The sequence below is a fragment of the Dermacentor silvarum genome, chromosome 2 (assembly GCF_013339745.2).
Source record: "Dermacentor silvarum isolate Dsil-2018 chromosome 2, BIME_Dsil_1.4, whole genome shotgun sequence".
Taxonomy (NCBI): domain Eukaryota; kingdom Metazoa; phylum Arthropoda; class Arachnida; order Ixodida; family Ixodidae; genus Dermacentor; species Dermacentor silvarum.
This window is the reverse complement of record NC_051155.1, coordinates 15,665,563-15,685,833: the sequence shown is the minus strand read 5'-3', so window position 1 is coordinate 15,685,833 and position 20,271 is coordinate 15,665,563. Positions and strand designations below refer to the sequence as shown.

The 20,271-nt window shown below is 51.1% G+C and overlaps 1 protein-coding gene and 1 long non-coding RNA gene across 3 annotated transcripts in view; one reads left to right on the top strand and one right to left on the bottom strand.

Moving 5' to 3' along the window:
* The window catches only part of LOC119441336 (proteasome adapter and scaffold protein ECM29-like), a 345,050-nt gene that overhangs the window by 265,138 nt on the left and 59,641 nt on the right, over positions 1 to 20,271 (bottom strand). For both annotated transcript variants that reach the window (XM_037705954.2, XM_049661154.1), the window contains exon 7: positions 19,883 to 20,005. In XM_037705954.2, the coding sequence (XP_037561882.1) occupies positions 19,883 to 20,005 (123 nt within the window). The remainder of the gene's footprint in view (positions 1 to 19,882; positions 20,006 to 20,271) is intronic.
* LOC125942915 (uncharacterized) overlaps positions 1 to 20,271 on the top strand; it is a 176,086-nt gene that overhangs the window by 123,429 nt on the left and 32,386 nt on the right. The window lies entirely within an intron of this gene.

Genomic DNA, 20,271 nt, shown 5'->3' with positions numbered 1-20,271 from the left:
TCATGGACTAGTTCTCATGTTTGTGCCACTATTTGAGGACTGGGTGCAGCCGATAGCAAGCTTCGCGACAAAAGGAGCAGCCCCTGGGAAGGTTCTTTCTAAACTCGTGCTGAGTGCTGTGCTTGAACTGCACAAAAGCAATGCCTCAGTGCTTGCTATCATAAGTGACGGGGCTGGGAACAACCGCTCAATGTGGACCCAGCTTGGTATATCGGGGAAGCTGGACTCTGCATGCCATCACATCGAGCACCCTTGGGAGCCTTCTCAGAGGATCTATTTCATTTGTGATGTCCCACACATCATAAAATGCATCAGAAATCATCTGAATAAGCATACTTATGGACTGGTAAGAAAAAAACAAAACTGCAAATGTTTTGAATTCGATTTTAATCGTTAACTTTCTTATTTCCAGGCAGGTGATCATCAGATCAACTTTGGCCACTACGTCACGCTGTTTGACACAGAAAAAAACAAACACCTACGAGTCGTGCCAAAACTGACGCGAGCCCATGTTGCGCCTGACAACCTTCAGAAGATGAGTGTCAGGCTTGCCACCCAGGTATTTTGCCTACTATAGTCTATGCGTGTTACTCGTTGCATGCTGTTTGTGTTCATTAATCTGATCACAAATGCGCTTTCTTAACAGCTGTTCAGCCGTAGCACAGCAGTTGGCATCAAGCTGTACGGAGAAGCCAAAGTGCCAGGCATGGAAAACTCTGAAGGCACTGAAACATTCACCAGGATGGTCAATGACCTTTTTGATGCTTTGAACATCAAGCTACCATCGAGAGGAGTGAGGCGCCACTCGAAAGAAATACAGGTGATTACTGGACCCCTATTCACCTGATTGGGCCTTGCATGTTCTTGAGCGCTCACATTGTTGAGCATGTCAACATCACTAAACTAATATTTTCAGATCCTAAAAGCCTTCTTGGAGATGCTCAACACGACAGAACGAAATTCAGTCGAAAATAACCTGAAGCTTTTTGCGTCACAGCAAACAACACAGTCTTTAAGAGTCACTTTGCTGTCTACCATAGACATCATTGAATACTTGCTGACTCAAGGTGCCCACTATATCCTTACGGCAAAGTTAAATCAGGACCCCTTGGAGGTAAGCGTGCCATTCTTGTTTTTACTTGGTGCATTTTGTTAACAGATGTCAGTGCAACTCAAAGCCATATATTTCTGTTTCAGCGACACTTCGGACTGGCCCGACTGTTGTCAACTTCAGTCAAATATTCCGCCTCCTCAGCCTCTACACACCGATAAAGACAGCTCTGCGTGGTAGTGTGCAAGGCACACCATGTTCTGTGCTCATTAGTGTTACTGACACACTCAAGAGAACAAAGGATGCCCACCAAGAAGAGAAAGTCCGCCTGCACGACATAGTGGAAGCCAAAATGATGGAAATCACCACTGCTTCTGCTGATGCATCTGAGCAAGGGCCAAGCGACCATGCGTATTACAGGGGTGATGTGGAGGACACTGTTGTATACTACCTGTGTGGCTACGTCATACACAAGTTCACCAAGCATGCAACATGCCATCTCTGCATAGAGGACATCAGCTCCACCACGCCAGTGCTTGCTTCTGACAGCTATTTAACTGACTACAGGAGCTTCAAGCAAGGTAGCTTAAAGCATCCAACACAGAAGATGTTGACATTCATGAAAATAGCAAACAAGATAATTTCAGCTTGTCTGGACAAGGAGGGTCTCTGTGGGGACATATTTTGGAAAGTGTTGGAAGAGTTGGAGGAGCACCACCTTTCTCGACTTGGCTGTGACCAGCACAATGCTGCATTCACGTGCCAAGTGTTGAACTTTTTCGTCATCACCCGCATGCATTTCTACTCGCGGGATGTGAACCGCCGTCTGGGAAGCAGCGAAAAAGTGGCAATAGCGAACAAAAAGGCGCGCCTACTGTGATAAATCACGCAACAACCAGATGAGATTCTTTGTGTTCTTTGAATGTGTGAAGTACTCATGCTTGTGCGTGAAATAAATGTTTGTCAGGCCGTACATACTTTTTTTTCGCTGCGGCCGCTGCAAAGCTAGGCTGCAGTTAAGGTAAGTGCGAGCGCTTTGAGTCCTCGTCTTATTTCTCTTGTCCTCGCCGGTAGTTCACGTTATCAAGACGCTAATTGTTACACCAACAAGCACAAGCAACCACGCTTGCAAGTGGTGGAGTGTGTAAACGTTGTGCGGAAATATTCTAGCCCTTTAGAACCGAGCCTGCAGCCGAGCGTTCGCGGTACGCGCTAATCGGAAGATCGCGAGTAATATGGGTCACCCACTCAACTTTTCCCGGTTTTCTGGATAATAGCAACCAATCTGTCTCTAATACAAGAAAAATGTTAGCCGAAAAAGCATGCAGAACCTATGGACAACATCCGTTACCGCGCTGAACTGCAGAGGGAGGCTGCGTGTTTAGCTGCGAGCCGACCTGCCAATCGGGCTGACCGTGGCGGCAGCGCCCCCTGGAGACAGTAAACGGAAAGGGGTAATGTTTCCGGGGTGGTTCAGGCGGAGTTTGACAACTGGGAAAGGATCTAGTAACATTGGGTGCCACTACGGGCCGACTGGTATTGCAGCCTGGTACCGGGCGCTCCGACACTGTCTGGGACGATGGATGCTGCCATCTCAGATGCTGTGTGCACCGAGCGGAGTAGGACCACCTCACAGAGCTAACGTCTCCTCGCGGCTGCTTGTTCTTGTGCCTGAGGTGTTGTTTTTGGATGCCGGTTGTTGTCAGGGTAGCGACAAATTAGGCCTAAGGCTTTACGAAGCCGCCTGTCACACGTGGAGGGACACAACCTGGTGGACTGTCGTGTTGAGGTGTCGCACTTTGCTTCCCTCATTTTAGTTAGCTTCGCATGAATTGAAATTACTCGTTCGATTCAAGAAAGCGAGCTTTGGTCACGTGAACTTGGCATCTGAAATGCCGCCCGAAATTTTGCTAGCCGAATTGAACATCGTACCACATGGGTGATGCGCATGCAGAATTCCTCTCCCTTGCACTGCTTTAGTGTTTGTCGAGTGCGTTGAGTGTACGCAGCGTGAGCGGAGTCATCCCTGGTTTCCTGCACATCGTCTGCGCTGCTGCCCCGGACTAAATCGAGCTACCCCAGGCGACGGAGATGCCTGTGGCCAGTTCGGCGCAGCGACTTTGGCAGCCACCTGTGTCCGGCTCGCAACCATTGGCAGTTGGGAAAAGAGCTCGCAGTCTCCAACGGCTACTGCGGCTCTTGCCAGCAGAGCGCGTCAGCGCGAAGGATGCTTGCTTGTGCCAACTTCTGCGCCGCGTTTCCAGATCCTGGCGTGGAGTCGTGCCGTCGAGTCTGCAGATATGCTCCTGTGACCCAGAGACATTGTCGGCACGCAGGTTGTGGACAACGCATGGACATTTCCTTGGCACGGACTCTGCTGCATGTACTACCGTGTGTTCGTGACGCACGCGTTAGAACGTGCGACATGTTTTGCTGGAGTATGTGTAGTGATTTAAGGTTGGGGGGTTGTGGGGATGCGCGACTCTTACGCGTCCCCTGATGTGGTTTTCCCCCCATGGTTCCCTTCTCCTGTAATCCAGCTTCGCCGCGTGGCTTTACGGCAACGGCGTACTGCGAGAGAAGGCGCTAGTGTTGCACGGCTAACGCCACCTAATGGCAGGGCCACTTGGGCGCAAAAGCAAGAAGGCGCTTCCTCTTCGACAGGGATCGGTGAGCGATGCGGACGTTCTGCGCGTGTGCCGATCCACACTTCGCGAGACCGTCTCACAAAGCTAGGAGCAGGACACCGGAATGGACGAACACGGATCGTCCGAACCCACCACCGTTCATGTGACCGTACACGTGGACTAGGCGATGGTGTCTAGCATGGGGTGAACATATTGGCTCGCTATCTGGGGCGCGATCTTGTACGCGTTCCAAAATGGAACGGAGGCGTTCCGTTCCATCGAGCCGCACACGATTGGTCAATTTGAACGTCGCGGTTGAAATTGACCAATCGTGTGCGGCTCGATGGAACGGAACGCCTCCGTTCCATTTTGTAACGCGTACAAGATCGCGCCCCTGGTCGTGGTGAGTCGGACTTCCTCCATTTGTCGCGTGCCAATGTGAATGTTCTATGAATAGTAATTCGGCTAACAGGCATTAGTGTATTAAAGGAACAATAAATGCCCTTTTGATTGTTTGTACTACTGTGTTGTCATACCTTTGTCCAAAGAGCCCATGTGAGACCTCCCAACTTTCACCTATCTATAGTGACAGCATGACACATTGTAGATAAGGGCCGTGATTTCATACCAATGCCTTTCACTAAATTATCATCCACTGTTCATGGTTGGCTCATCACACTGATAACATGTGCAGAACACCACATGTGCAGAACATGTGCACCACTATGACTGCTGAAAAAGCACAAAAAGCAGGGAAAAAAATAGAATAAAAGGCATTGCTAGAAAATGATGGCCATGGAATGTCTAGGCCAAGGGCAAGCAAAGGTGCCTGCAGCAACACGCATTGACAAACTTTGGTTATAGACGTGATCCGATCACTTTTCAGAGATACTTATATTTTCGCGACATGTGACTAGCATCCAACATGGCAGCATTTACCGAAGGTATAAGGTGGCATGCTTCACATGGTGCCAAGAATGCTATCACTCCTAGATGTCGATATGTATTGTGCTAGTCACACGAAATTGAAGGTCTCGCCAAAACCGACAACCCAAAAATACGGCAAGGCTTTGTTAGCCACTTACGGAATAAAGTCATTTATTTTTGGGCGAATCTAGTATTTCTGACCCCTGATTATTTGGACATGTCAGCAGACCCTGTCGAGTCCAAATTATCGCTCAGCGACTGTATTTATTTATTTGTTGTTTCTATGCCCAAAATTTTCTGTTTAGTTGCTGCTCAAAGGTTCCACAAGCTAGAATGTGTAACAGACAACAAGATGCTAGCTCTGCACCACACTACTGCATTGAAGAATAAGCTGGAGAGAAGGTGAGCGGTGAGAGAGAGCAAGGAGATGAACATGCTTTGTTTCTTTTTTTTAGACAATTGGCGTCAAAAAAGTTATGGGGCTTCGCGTGCCAGAACCATGATTTGAGGCGCGATCTTGTACGCGTTCCAAAATGGAACGGAGGTGGTCCGTTCCATCGAGCCGCACACGATTGGTCAATTTGAACCGTGACGATCAAATTGACCAATTGTGTGCGGCTCGATGGAACGGACCGCCTCCGTTCCATTTTGGAACGCGTACAAGATCGCACCCTTGATTATGAGGCACGCCGTAGTGGGGGATTTTGGAATAAATTGGACCACCTAGGGTTCTTTAACGTGCACCTAAACACGGGTGTTTTTGCTTTTGACCCCATCGAAATGGGGCCGCCGTGGCCAGGATTTGGTCCTGCGACCTCGTGCTTAGCAGCCCAACACCATAGCCAAGTGGTGTCAAAGCAAATGCATCCTGACAACCACAGAGCAACCCCAATCTAGTACCCCACATTGTGAATTGAAACGAACACTTGGCAACATATGTAAATATAATATGATGAAAACTTGACACTTCGAGGACCCGTATCGGCACCAAAATGTCAAGTTTTCATCATTTTATATTGTTTTAGTTGGCAATTGTTTGTTTTATTTCACCATGCTTCTCCCTTGCCAGACGGGTTTCCATCGAACTCTTAAGCACCCCACCCCAAGTCATTGGGGTGTGGTACTGAAGGGTACTAAAAACTTGTGGACAGACTTTTTTTTTTTTTCCAAGCTAACCGTGAGTTATCAAATAGCCACACACTTCTTCGTGCAGAATTTCACTGCTCATTTAGAAGTACTTCACCGCGGGTATTGTAAACGTAGTTGGCAATCAGAAAGGTCCTTGAGGGACTATATTGATGGCAGGTACCACGCCACAGTCACTCTTCTACAAAAAAGGCATGCATACAAACATTTAACCCATTAAAAACTACACAAACACTTATGTAGTGCTCGACAATACAAAACCCATGCACCTACCATATAATCGACACCAAAGCACGGAACTCCACTCTAGTGCATACTAGTACTATGCAGTGCACACGAAGCGTGTGGCGGCACCTTAGCACGCCTCGTAGCCTTCATTGCATTGCAAGCTGACCTTGAGCTATACCATAGTCAATTTTTCATCAATAAAGATGGACATTGTTTTATTCTAAGGAAGACAAAGACTGAACTTGGCAAGTTTCCATAATGTTTACTGCACTACAATGCAAGAAAATATGTGAAAATCCATTTCGTCATACTGACGTACTGGCGCGGAGGTTTGGACATGAAATCTAGCAAATGTAAACTTTGGCCGGAAATTGCTCAGCCAGCAACCAACCTCTGAATGCAAAATTAACGAAAATAAGAGTTTTCAAAGAACACCCTCCATTAGCTAAAGTGTTTCAGTTCAGCGTCCCTTTAAAGACAGCTGCACCCAGGCCATCCACCAAATACTGTCTCACATGTTCCCGCAGTTGCACAGAAATGTGTGGGGATTGAGGGAGGCACCAGCGCCACTGTGCGGGCTTCACCTGTTCTGCGATCCCTCACCTTCATTCACCTCCCCGCCCGTGCGCAATTGGTTCCCGCGGTGGCGCTGCGCACGCGGTGGGTTGTGGTGAGGGTGGGGCGCTGATGTCACTACGCGGCCACATTTTTCGGCTGCTAGCGGCGGAGCGTGCCTCTTTTTATCTCCGGGACCAGCACACGGTACGTAGAGTATAGACCGCTTATAACGTAACCGCTTATAGCGCAGCACCGGATATAGTGCGGTCTTTTCAGACTCCCGTTAATTTTCCTATAGCACTCCTCGTATACACGTATCGCTTATAGTGCAGTTGCGGGAAACGAAATATCGGTTACAGTGCGGCTGCCTGGGAGTACGGAAGTCAGCGGAGACGGCGAACGCTCCCCTCAAACGGGCGCCCCAAGGAGTGCTCGAGGAAGAAAGAGACGAAGTGGAGGAGAAGCGCACGTGCTGCGAACGAACAGCCAGTGAGGCTGAAACCAGAATCTTGAGTGCGAGCCGTGAAATATCACAGCGCGCATAGCGAGCGAGGGCCACGAAACTGCCAACGCCGGCCAACGCTCACTTCACGATAACGGCAGTAAACAAAACTTCAGGGAGCAGGCGGCGCCGGCACAGCACGGCGAAGGGCGCACGCGGAGACCGTAGAATGTGAGGGAGGAGGGCGGCAGGCAAGCGGATTTCGCCTCGGCAACTCCCCTTCCTCCATGACAACTCCGCCGCTTCAGTGGCTCCCCTCGCCCTCTCTCACTTTCGACAGTCACCGTGCGCGCCCGCCGCCGTGCAGGTGCCGCCACTCCAGCCGGCCCGGCACCAGCTCCCCGAAGTTTCGTTTTCAACCGTTATCGGGAAGCGGGCGTTTGCCGGTGGGGGCAGTTTCGTTGGCCAGCCTGGGACAGTGCCGCTGCTTCCCTCTGCGCCGTAGCCGCAGCGTGCAAGGTCAACACATGACTAGAAAGTAGAGGAAGCGTAAAGGAGAAAGAAGGGTTCACTGCCATTTTCTACGTGTGGCTACGGTAGCGTGGCCGAGACGTCGGCACGTACACGCATCTTCTGGCGCAAGGCAGAATCGGCGACCTTGCCATTTGACAGAGGGTGAAATTTCCGTCGCATTTTTTTCCCCTTTTTTTTGTTTTGTTCGCGCGCGACGTGGAGGGGTCTCTCCTAAGCTTTTACTCTATGGCAGTGCCGGAGCAACGCTGGTCGGAGCTCCGGCACACCGCGTGAATTATTTCGAGTTAACGAGATTCGACTGTAAATTGAATGCAAACGTTATAGCCGCATTCCTCGACTGTTCCATGTGCACATGTTCGGTGCACATGTTTTGCATATGTGCGGGCCTTGAAAATTGTTGCCTTGGTTATAGTGCGGTACCGCTTATAGTGCAGATATTCGCGACTCCGGCGACTTACGTTATAAGCGGTCTACACTGTACATGCTTTCCTCTCGTCCGCCAATCCTTTGTGACTAGGACTGGAGCTCGCGCACGGTGCCTTTGCCCATGCGGGGAATGCATACTTTGTGCTGCTCCTCTTCCCGACGCTAAGCCGACGAGCAGTGCCATAGTGCTCGCGCAAGGTCGTATCACGCCGAGCCGCACTTGCCGAAAGCCTAAGCCGAAGGATATTGACACGTATACATGTTCATCTTTCACCGGTGGCCACTTTCCACCGGCTAACAAATGTTAAACGTTATCGCTCGGCACAAGACGCACCTGTATCGGAAGTTTCTAGAACGTTATCGATGCTTCTTTCCGTTGCCTGTTTTCACCGACGCTTATGTTATCTGATTGTATGACCGACGCGAATTGTCTAGAATTTTCTGGAAGACACGCGGGCATCAGGGATTAATCTAGAACCTTCGATGACTCAGGTATAAAAGCTGACGCGTTTCGCCGCTGATCAGATTTTCGACGATCGCCGCCTGTGTGCGCCGCTTTCGTTGTGCTTCGAGTGTAGCATGCTTTTGTGGGCACAGGTTCGCACAATAAAGAATCAGTTTCATCATACACAGTTTTACGACTGTTCACTTCAGCGTCACTACTACGTGACGTCTGGTGGAGGTGCTTTTATGTCCTTGTACCGGACCCCCCTGTCCAGCCGTGAGCCAAGCCCAAACCGTCCAGAAGACGTCGACGCCTACCCCGACCAGCGAGCTAGCCGTAGGCTACTGAACCTGCCACCGGAGTACGAACCCCTACCCGACAAGACCAAGAGGACAAAAGTCACGACCTCGGCAGCAGCTACCATGACAGCCCCTGCGCCAACATCTGCAATCGTCATGCAACAACCCAGGGAGCCGCCGACTTTCCGCGGTTCGCCATGTGAAGACCCCGAAAGCTGGCTAGAGGCATACGACCGGGTCGCTACGTTCAACAAGTGGGACTGCGACGACAAACTGCGCCATGTTTACTTCTCGCTTGAAGACGGTGCCAGAACCTGGTTCGAGAATAGGGAACGTGCACTAACAACCTGGGACCTCTTCCGAGCCGCATTCCTGGACACCTTCACGAGCGTCATCCGTAAAGAAAGAGCTGCAGCCTTGCTGGAAAACCGTGTACAGCTTCCGAATGAGAGCATCGGTATGTACACTGAAGAAATGACTCGATTATTCCGGCACGCCGATCCCGCTATGCCAGAAGACAAGAAAGAATTCGCTTGCTCATGCGGGGAGTTAGGCAGGAGCTCTTCGCCGGACTGGTGCGGAATCCACCAACGACAGTCCAAGACTTTCTCTCGGAGGCTACGACGATCGAGAAAGCACTGGACATGCGCAACCGGCAATACAATCGCCGTTCGACGCCACATTACGCCGAAGTCCAAGGACTCTCCCACGACCTACGAGACACCATCAGGGCGATAGTACGCGAAGAGCTGCACAAGTTGCTACCGTCGTCGCAGCCTCAAGTTGCTTCCATCGCCGATATCGTGCGGGAGGAAATCCAGAAATCGCTAGGACTTCCCGAATCGCCGCAACCCGAGTCGGAAGCGCTGACCTACGCCGCCGTCGCCCGTCGTCAAGGCCCCCCTCCGCGCTCGCGCCAGGGCCCCGTAACGCCGCAGTTCCGACGTCCACCACCGCCACCGCCAGCACGCCCGCCCGTCGCCCAGCGCAGCTACGAGAGGAAGAAGGACATTTGGCGCGCCCCCGACCATCGCCCGCTCTGCTATCACTGCGGGGAAGCCGGCCATGTCTACCACCGATGCCCATACCGCGAGATGGGCCTACGAGGGTTCGCCGGCAACGCGCCGCGTCCAGTGCGGGGTGAACGACCGCGCGACACTGCCGAGTACCTCGCCGGAGCCCAGTGGCAACCCCGACGACCCTCACGCTCGCCGTCCCCAGGCCGCTACATCTCGCCGCATCGCCTTCAGTACACCGCTCCCACCCAGGGCTGATCTCCCAGCCCTTACCCGGGAAACTAAAGGCAGCAACCGATGGAGGTGTGGTTGCTGTACTACGCAATGCCGAAGATCCTCCGCCGCCGCCGACGACAACGACGATTCGCGAATCGTCACAACGAGATATCAGCACGCCACCTAGCAACAGCCTTGACAGCACTTCGCCGCCGCAAGGAAACCGGCCGACGCGACGTAGCAGCAGCGGAGCAAGCCGACGCAGCCGTGATCCGACGCCACAACTTAACCGTAATGCTAGACGACGGTCTACCGACTTAGACGTGCTCATCGATGGTCATAACGTCACCGCTCTCGTCGACACTGGCGCCGACTATTCCGTCATCAGTGGCGCGTTCGCCGCCAAGTTAAAGAAGGTGAGGACGGCCTGGCAAGGACCCAATATCCCGACAGCGGGAGGCCACCTAATCTGCACAGCCCGAGTCACGGTAAACAACCGCACTTACCAGGCGAGCTTCGTAATCCTGCAGCACTGCTCCAGGGATGTCATCCTAGGCATGGACTTTCTAAACCAATACGGTGCAGTCATCGACTTAAGATCCAAGTCGATAACGCTTTCAACGCACAACGCGCTACCACCGGATACAAGCATAAGTTACCATGCCTTGAATGTGCTTGAAGAACAAGTCACCGTTCCGCCTCGCTCCAGCGTAATGATTTCCGTCGGTACCGAAGTGCCTGCAGACATGGAGGGCATCATCGAGGGCGATCATCACCTACTGCTCGACCGTGAAATTTGCGTCGCTAGAGGCACAGCTGAGCTACGTTCAGGGAAAGCAAGCAGGGACGCTTTCAACGCACAACGCGCTACCACCGGATACAAGCATAAGTTACCATGCCTTGAATGTGCTTGAAGAACCAAGTCACCATTTCGCCTCGCTCCAGCGTAATGATTTCCGTCGGTACCGAAGTGCCTGCAGACATGGAAGGCATCATCGAGGGCGATCATCACCTACCGCTCGACCGTGAAATTTGCGTCGCTAGAGGCATAGCTGAGCTACGTTCAGGGAAAGCAAGGGTGATGCTCACGAACTTCAGCCCTGAATACAAGCACATTAACAAAGGCACCACGGTCGCCTACATCGACGAAATAGTACAAGCCAGCAGTGCTTTCGCATTCACGGATTCCAGTGCACCTGCAACGACGACTATAATACCTGAGCCAACTTTCGACGTCAATCAGAACCTTCCCAGGCATAAGAAAGAACAACTAAAAGCTCTGCTCCTGCAATACAAGGACTGCTTCTCGTCATCGTCAAAAGTTCGACAAACCCCTGTCGCCAAGCACCGCATCATCACCGACGAAAATGTCCGCCCACTCCGTCAGAGCCCGTACCGAGTTTCGGCGCGCGAACGTGAAGCCATAAGGCACCAAGTCGACGAAATGCTATGAGACGACATCATCCAGCCGTCCAAGAGTCCGTGGGCGTCCCCCGTGGTGTTAGTGAAGAAGGATGGAACCCTACGTTTCTGCGTCGATTATCGTCGCCTCAACAAGATCACGAAGAAGGACGTATACCCCCTCCCACGGATTGACGACGCCTTGGATCGACTCTACAACGCAAAGTATTTTTCGTCGATGGACCTCAAAACCGGCTACTGGCAAATCGAAGTCGACGAGAGGGACCGGGAGAAGACTGCGTTTATAACACAGTCTTCGACGATCGCCGACTGTGTGCGCCGCTTTCGTTGTGCTTCGAGTGTAGCATGCTTTTGTGGGCACAGGTTCGCACAATAAAGAATCAGTTTCATCATACACAGTTTTACGACTGTTTACTTCAGCGTCACTACTACGTGACAATATTGCCCAAGCTCTCGCGAGTTGACCCATTGGTTATCACCAGAGCAAGTAGCATAGCTGCCGGGACTTTTCCTAGTGGTGTGTCCCAGCTTGAGCCTGTGCTCTTGCAGCGACGTGCTATAGGCGCCTGTTATTGTATTTTCGCCCTGGTGCCGGACCCCTTTGGTTCCCCGCCGCGTGGGCGTTTGTGCAGTGCTGGTGCTGATGGATTCAGTAAACGGTTTCCGTCAACTCAGGGCTTTACTGTGTTTTTGCGTGCGTCGCTCGGTAGCCCCTTGCGGCCTCTGAGCTCCCGTGTGAGCAGTGCGGGAGGCGACGACTGACGCAGCCCTGTGGCTCGCTAAGCTCGAACCCGCGATGGTTGGTCTCCTGTGAGACACCAAGAAGCCAAAAACGGCAAAAGTGTGGCATTGCCTAGAAAGGTGCACAAGGACATGGTTCATCAATCTATATGCTGTGCCACTTTGCTTTATCTCTGCAACAACCTATGATGTTGTTGATGAAAGCATGGTGGTGCTCCTCATCATCTGCTTCACATTGCTATACCAGTGTTGACAGCAGCTGGAGGATGTGCTTGAAGAGATGAGGGAAGATGGGTTGTGATGTCACTGTTCTCTTGCATGCAGTGGTTCTTCCCCACCCGCAGCTTCCCGAGGTCTGTCGGTAGTGACGCATACATCGGAATGGCTCAGTCCAGCATTAGCAACACTGCTCACATAGTTGCTCACACGATTAGTGTTGTTGGCCAGCGGATAGGCTGGGTCACCTTTTCTGTGACGCCAGCAGCCAAAGCCAGCACCAAGGTTACATTTTCACGGTGCTGTCAAATTCCGGCCAATCCCGCAGGCACCAATGGCATGCCGATTGACATTCGGCAGCCTCAACAGTTCAATCCAGAGAACTCCTACGCTTCCTTTTTTTTGGCTCATAAGACTCCAGCATTATGACGGAGAAAGTACAGAGATCTCTTCGATCTAGAGATATTCAGCTGCACTTTGTGCTCTAGTTCAAGAGAGCACCATTTTCATTCTCAATTTGACAATACTGCACACGCCATCGGCACCGTGCCCTTTGTTACGACTACGTGCAGGACCCGTATTTTGTAATGTTTCATTTCATTCTTCATCCTTATTATCATGCAGCGTGCCAAGAGGCAGATTTCAGTGATAACGGCAGAGCAGTGGCGTGCTAGTCAAGTCCAAGCCAATGGCAAAAAGAATGAAAGAAGATATGCAACATTTAAAAATTTATGCCCCAAGGGCCTGTTCAGCACGACTTCATGGTTCTGATCACGGTGCAAGAATAAGTAAGAGAGGTGGAGACACTCTCCCCACAACGCGCGCAAAAGCGCCACCCGCTCGTGTCCAGATTATGTTCGGCTCGGTTACAGCTCGGTCGGTGCCGTCGTAGAGGGCGCTGCGGAATGCGGTCCCAGCCTCGGCGGCAAGGCGCGTGCTGCCGCTGCTTCGTCTTACTGCTTGCATGTGCGGCCACGCTGTTTTGAAGGCACGCTTTTTGTTCGCGAGCGTTTCATGAGCTTGTGCTTGGGTATTGTCGCCACGGGCCCTCAACAAAAGTGGCAGCGGCCTTCTGAGGGGCGTTTGAAATGGCTAGAAAGTGCTTCGTTCCGAACTGCAATTCGGGATACCGGACTTGTGCGGAGTGTGTGCTTGTATTCAAAGCGCCGTCCGACAGCGGTCGTCTAAAGCAGTGGCGCCGTGCAAATCTGAGGGCAGACCGAACTCTAATGCCTACCGACCATGTCTGCGCCAACCATTTTTCAAAGAATACGATATCGACGGCATATTACGCCGAGCTCGATAAAAAGGGTTCTCACCTTATTTCCAAACTGTCCAAATAACCTCATACGGTCAAATAAACCTCGAAAGCCACTGCGGAAGAGAGAACCTCCTGTGTGCCACAGCAGTTTGTGCAAATTTTGCTGCATGTACACGATACATACTGGGTGGCTTGACTATCATGCACCAAGATTTTAAAATATGCAAATGTCATGTAGCTGGACAGAACCAAGGTAAAGTTGTCTGCCGTCGCTTGGAGATACTCAGATTATTTTTTGCATTCCGCCTAATTACATAATTATATTCGTAATTGATTAATCGGCTTAATTAATCGGATTAAATGTGAATGAGGGAATTGCACAGCAACATGGAAAACTCTCGATACAGCTTTCTGTTGCTCAATACGTGATAAATAAAAGTGTTTTCCGAGCGTGAAAGAAACCCGCAAATACACGCAAAATTGTCGCGCAACCAGCCGCTCGAGGCACTTTGTGTGTATTCATGGGCTTTTTTCACGCTCGGAAAAACACTTCTACGTAGCACGTATTAAGCAATAGAAAGCTGTATCGGGAGTCTTTCATGTTGCTCAACAATTTTCTCATTGACACTTTTAATCTAATTATAATATTTGAGTGAGGCAGTAGCGGTAAGGCCCGACTGGTGGAAGGGGGCCCATGATGTCGATGTGGACGTGTTAAAACCGTTCCGACGGCAAGGGGAATGCCCCGAGCGGTGATGTGACGTGCCAGGTGATTTTGGCGCGCTGAAATGGAATGCACGTGCGTGCCCAGGTGCGGCAGTCCCGTTGCATTGAGGGCCAAACATAGCGGTCAGTCACAAGGCGTGTAGAAGCGCGGTTGCCGGGGTGGCTGAGGTTGTGTAACTGGTTGAAAACGCTGCGGCGATGCGGCGAAGGGACATATGGTCTCACTCGTCCGGTGGATATGTCGCAGTAGAGAGTGTCCGTCGACCTAGGGATGGCGACTTGTTGAAGTCGAAGAGAGGAGCCGTTTTCGAGGAGCTGCTGTAGTTCGGCATCCGTTTTCTGAGCGTTGGCGAGGGTGTCAGTCGTAACGGGTGGCAGCTCGACAGCAGAGACGCGTGAAAGTGCGTCGGCAACCACGTTGTCCTTTCCGCCGATGTGTTGGATGTCGGTGGTAAACTGGGTGATAAAGGACAGTTGGTTCTGCTGGACCGGTGGAAGTTTTTCGCATCGTTGGGAGAAGGCATAAGTGATAGGTTTATGGTCAGTGTAGATGGTGTAGTGCTGTGCCTTGAGAATATGGCGAAAGTGTTGAACCACTTCGTAGATGGCGAGGAGTTCTCTTTAGTAGGCTGGCCATTTTGTCTCCGCAGGGGCGGAAGTTTCATCGGCAATGCCTGTAGACGAGGGTGTTTTTCGTCTAGAGAGTTTCTTCGAAAAAAATGCCAACGGGCACCAGTTTTGGCCCACTCGCTGCATCAGCGAGGCTCCGACGGCGGTGCTAGAGGCATCTGTGAAAAGGCCCAAGCTCTGGCTCTGGCTTGGGATGCGAAAGTAGGGTAGCGTTGCAGAGGGCAGTTTTGCAGTCTTCAAAAGCTTGAGTCAAAAGTAGTGTCCAAGTGACAGGGTGGTTGCCTCGTAGGCCAGCCAACGCGTCATGAAGAGGGGCCTGATATGCGGCGGCTTTAGGCATGAAGCGCCTATATGCCCAGAACACGGCGGAGGTCTTTCGCTGTGACCGGCCGCGCGTAGTTCTTAAGGGCCGAGATGCGGTCAGGCGAGGATGTAGTCCCTTCTGAAGAAATTTGATGGTCAAGAAACGTGACGACAGGAGCGCCAAGCATGCTCTTCTGGACGTTTATAAGTAAGCCGTGGCTGTCGAGGCGTTGCAACAGTTGGCGAAGGTGTTCGCGGTGATCCTTTTCGTTGGGGGAGAAGACCAGGATGTCGTCTAGGTAGAGAAAACAGAAGTCTAGGCCGCGGACGATGTCGTCGATAAAGCGTTGGAAGGGTTTTCCCGCATTGCAGAGGCCAAAGCTCATGAAAGGGAATTCGAATAAGCCGAAGAGCGTGATAATCGCGGTCTTCGAGACGTCATCTGGATTCACAGGAATTTGTGTGTCGGCCTTTACCAGGTCAACAGTTGAAAATACGGTGCTGCCGTGTAAGCGGTGGGCAAAATCCTGTATATGACAAACGGGGTACCTTTCTGGGATGGTACGGGCGTTGAGGGCGCGATAATCTCCACAGGGGCGCCAGCCGTTGGTCCTCTTCCGCACCAAATGAAGCGGTGAGGCGTAAGGCCCCTCCGAGCAGCGGGCGGTACCCTCGCGGAGCATCGCTTCAAACTCTGCTTCGGCGATTTGAAGGCGGTTCGGAGCTAGGCGATGGGCGTGGCAAGAGACCGGGGGGCCTGGAGTAGTGCGGATGTAGTGCACGGTTGAGTGGCGTACCTCTCGAGGACGCCCGCTAGGTCATGTCACGTCGGGAAATTCTGCGAGGATGGTGTGGTATGGCGACTGATCTTCAACGGCGAAAGCTTTAACGCTGGGCTGTTGGGTGGTCGAGCGTTGGCCCGGCGCGGAGAGGCCTGTTGTGGCATCAATAAGTCGGTCATGCCAGCAGTAGACTAAAAGATGGTAGTACGCCAGGAAGTCGGAGCCGGTGATTGGCTCTGCAACGTCGGCGATGACGAAATTTCATGGGCATTCACGGCGTAGGTTTTTGAGGGTGATGTTGAGGTGGAGCGTGCCGTAGGTCTTAATGCTTGAATGGTTCGCCGCACTTAGCTCGAACGACGTGCAAGGGCACTTGTCGTGCAGGAAAGCTCGGGGAAAGCAGCAGATGTCACAACCGCAGTCGATGAGGAACCTTCGCTTACTGACTTGGTCGGTGACAAAAATGCAACGGCCTCTAAGTTGGCAGCTCGCGCCCGTCTCTACGGGCTGCTGTTGAAGTTTCCCTGACTTCCAACTGAGCAGGGTGGTTGGCATTTCCGGGCTCTGTCACCGAAGCGACGATGGTAGTAGCAGCAGCCGTCGTCGTTTTCTTGCGATGAATCTGTGTTTCGGCCTCGGCTTTGGGGGCATTTTCGGGGACGCAACGTCGAGCATTGATCCAGATGCCTTTGAATAGAATTCACCTGACGGGCGATTTCATCGATATGACTATCGAGCTCGGGGGTGGGCTGTGGGGCGCCGGCGGCATGGACGAAAAGGGGTGGTGGCGGTGGAGAGGCTTTGGCGGTGGAGAGGCTTCGACGACTCGGTCGGCGATTTCGGCAAGCTGGCCCAACGGCAGATTCGGCTGAACCTGGACGATGGCCTGAGCATGAGAGGGTAAACGGTCAAGCCACATTATTCGGAGGAGGGAGTCGTCAACAGGTGTGCTGCCCGCGAGGGCACGCATAAAGCGCAGGAGCTGCGATGGCTTGCGGTCACCGAGTGCTTCGTACTGAAGGAGTTGACGTACTTGTCTTCTGAAGGTGAAAGCCGCCGAATTAGTTCCCTTTTCATGTGCAGGTAGCAGTCGTCAGCTGAAGGACTTGCGAGTACGTCGCGGAGCTCAGCTGCGTATCGAGAGTCTAGGTGGGCGACGACGTAGTCATAGCGCGTCCGGTCCTGAGAGATACGTGCCAGGGAAAACTGCGCCTCGACTTGAGCGAACCACACCCCGGGTGACTCTGCCCAAAAGATTGGGAGCTTGACGGCGACGCGACAGACGTGCGTGTTGGCAGTGGCCGCTGGAGTGGTGGCGCCTGCTGGAGCAGAGCTTTGGGGGGTGTGGCCCGAGCGCGGCTGTGCAGAATTGTCAGATGAGTGCAGTTTATTTTGGGTTGCTGCTCTTGGTTCTTGATTACCTGTTGTCGGGCCTGAAGTTGCTCTTGAAGATGTTGTACTTGTTGGCGAAGAGCGGCAAGGGCTTCCTGGTCGGCCATGGCGGTGCGGTAAGTTCGTTTTCCGGGTCACCAGATGTGGGTACACATAACTTTAATGCGTCCACACGAAAGACGTAACAACAACAACTGCCTGATTGCGGGAGCGCATGCAGTTTATATCTTCTGTCAGGCAAGAGTGTTCTTATCACGCTGGCGCTCGGTTTAGTAGCATCGACGCTGCGCGCAGGCGCAGAAGCGGCGCCGCACCGTGCCGCCACAGATTAAGACTACTTATGTAATTAGGCTGGATGTAACAAATAATCTGAGTATCTCCAAGGGACGGCAACAACATTACTACATTTCTGTCCAGCTACGTGACATTGCATATTTTTACATTTTTGTGCACCGTGTATAATACTGCTGCTTTCTGTGCAGATGTGTGGCTGATTTTCAAATCTGTTCCATCCTGGCTACTGATCTTTTTTTACAATGAGCGTGCAGTGTATATTACAGGCTTGCATGTTTTTATTCAACATTTTTTCATTGTGGGAGGGTATGAGAGCATAAGCTTCTAGGATGATTAACCCCTATTAAAATTATCGAGCTTCTTCATGCACAATTTTTTTTTCGTATTGTGCCTTTACAAAAAAAAAAATGTCCATGAGATTATTGTGGGGTGGGTGTAAGTGCACGTGTGGACAGGCTGTAGCATGCATTGTCAAACACGCTTACATTGGCATATTCTCAAATGCAATTTAAGAAAAAAGAAAGTCACCTCTTTTTTTTACATCTTCGCAAGAGCCACTCAGTCCTCAATGAACGAAAGCCAAATGAATAATATACACAGTCTACGTTAAGTGGAACTTCATTTTCTTTCGCTTCAAATGCTTATAAGATGCTATAAGATACATGCATCTTATAAGCATTTGAAGCGAAAAAAAATGAAGTTCCACTTAACGTAGACTGTTGTACTTGCCTTTAACTTTTTTTTTTCTTTTCCGTTTTTGAATTTTGCGATCAATCTGTTTATTATAAGTATAATTGATTTTCACATGTGTCTTTAAAATTTTCTGTACTGTCATACTGCTGCTGCTGCTGTATGGGTGGCACGGCCCAGTCAGGCAATGTATTGCCTTTAGCTGTGCCCCCTAGGACAATTCTTATATTGTCCTAAATACATCAGTAAAGAAAGAAAGAAAGAAATCAAATAAAAAAGGCATTTGCTCAGGTTTTCATCAGTAAACTGTATTAGTGATGCTGTATTTCAAGATACGACGCCTGTCTTCGTCCCGCCTAATAAATTCCCATTTGAAAGAGTTTTTACATAGCTGATGTGCATTCTCTTCATAAGTTCTAGCCATGAACAGCCACTTTGCTCTAGTGCGTTGCATATCGCAAGCTTGCGCCGTTTCATTTCTCAATTTATATCGCGGCCGCACTGAATTCGTGCAACGATGCTTGAATGGTTTTCCGAGTGTGAATGGAAGCAGCGATAAGCATGAAATACAACATTTTCCGGTGCAGTCACTATTTTCTTCTGATTCAGGGGTAGCACGTGGGCTAACGCTTTTGTTTTTTTATGCTTGGATGAACGGCTAGACCGGACGAAACAAATTGTGCACGCAAGCGTAACTTGAGTGGGCTTTGAGTGCTGCCCGATCGATCCGTGTTCACGTCATTCACACCCTGCACAAGGAACCTTCATGTTAGCGAAGCATTAAGCCCGGTACACTTATCCCTTAATCTGAAATAACAAATTTCCTTCGAGATTTGAGTTTTACTCACTCTACTATGAACGAAAATTTAGCGGAAGCAGAGCAATGTCAAGCCGCCGGCGCTGCTAAGCTGGGACCGCTGACCGCGGCACCATCTATCGGCTCGCAGCAGAGCTACTTGGTGCGCCCGCGCGCTGGCGAACATATTCTGGACGATCGCACACGCGCAGTGTCAACACCTAAATGTTCTTACAACGTGGTTCTGATGCACTCGCTACTTTGGAAGTGCAGGCAGTGGATGTGTCGTGCAAGCTCTTGGGAGCACATGATGCAGCATTGCAATTGAAAATTCAAACATTCGCCAACTTTCTTCCACTTGTGATGCTACCAGTTGGCTAAGAACGAATCAGAATTACATTAATAAATTCCTTGAAGTATTGCATAAACACCAGGCACCGCATGTTTATACTTTAAAACTTGTTAAACATTAGTTAACGCATAACATATTTTTCAGCAAGCGGAAACATTCTGCAGTTTGCATATCGCTCCTGACTAGTGCAGGATATGATGACGTCAACTTCATGGGCTGTACCCTCTTGTTTGTTGGCTACATTCTCTCCTTCTTTGACCTCTGGCTTGCAAACCACCTACTGAGAGACTTAAGTGGTTAAGGGAACGGCTCGTTTTCCAAAGCATGACAAGATCGTAGCCCAGGTTGTTTACAAAACCCACCATTAGTGCAAGGGGCAGCATGGAAGCAGCTCGGCTCGACTTGGTCAGGCACGGCAGGATTTTGAGCCGGAGCCGGGTGTCAGCAGGTGTGCGGCGCTGGTCCGAGCTCAGAGCAGAGGAGCCCTGCAAAGTGGTGGAGGACATCATCATGCACATGATCTGTTCCTTGTTCCCCCTGTCATCATGCTGATGGTGTGGACTGAGGAGCTCTGCGTGTCACACTTCCACAGTAAACCGTACTCGTTTCCTTCACCCATTTCCCCAGACAGGCCTCGTGACATCCTTCCAGTATTATCTGATCTGACAATGGCAAGCCGCTGAAACCTCGGAAGAGGGAAGCTCCTTAACAGAAAGGCACAATGGGATGCGTGAGAAAATTATGTACTGTA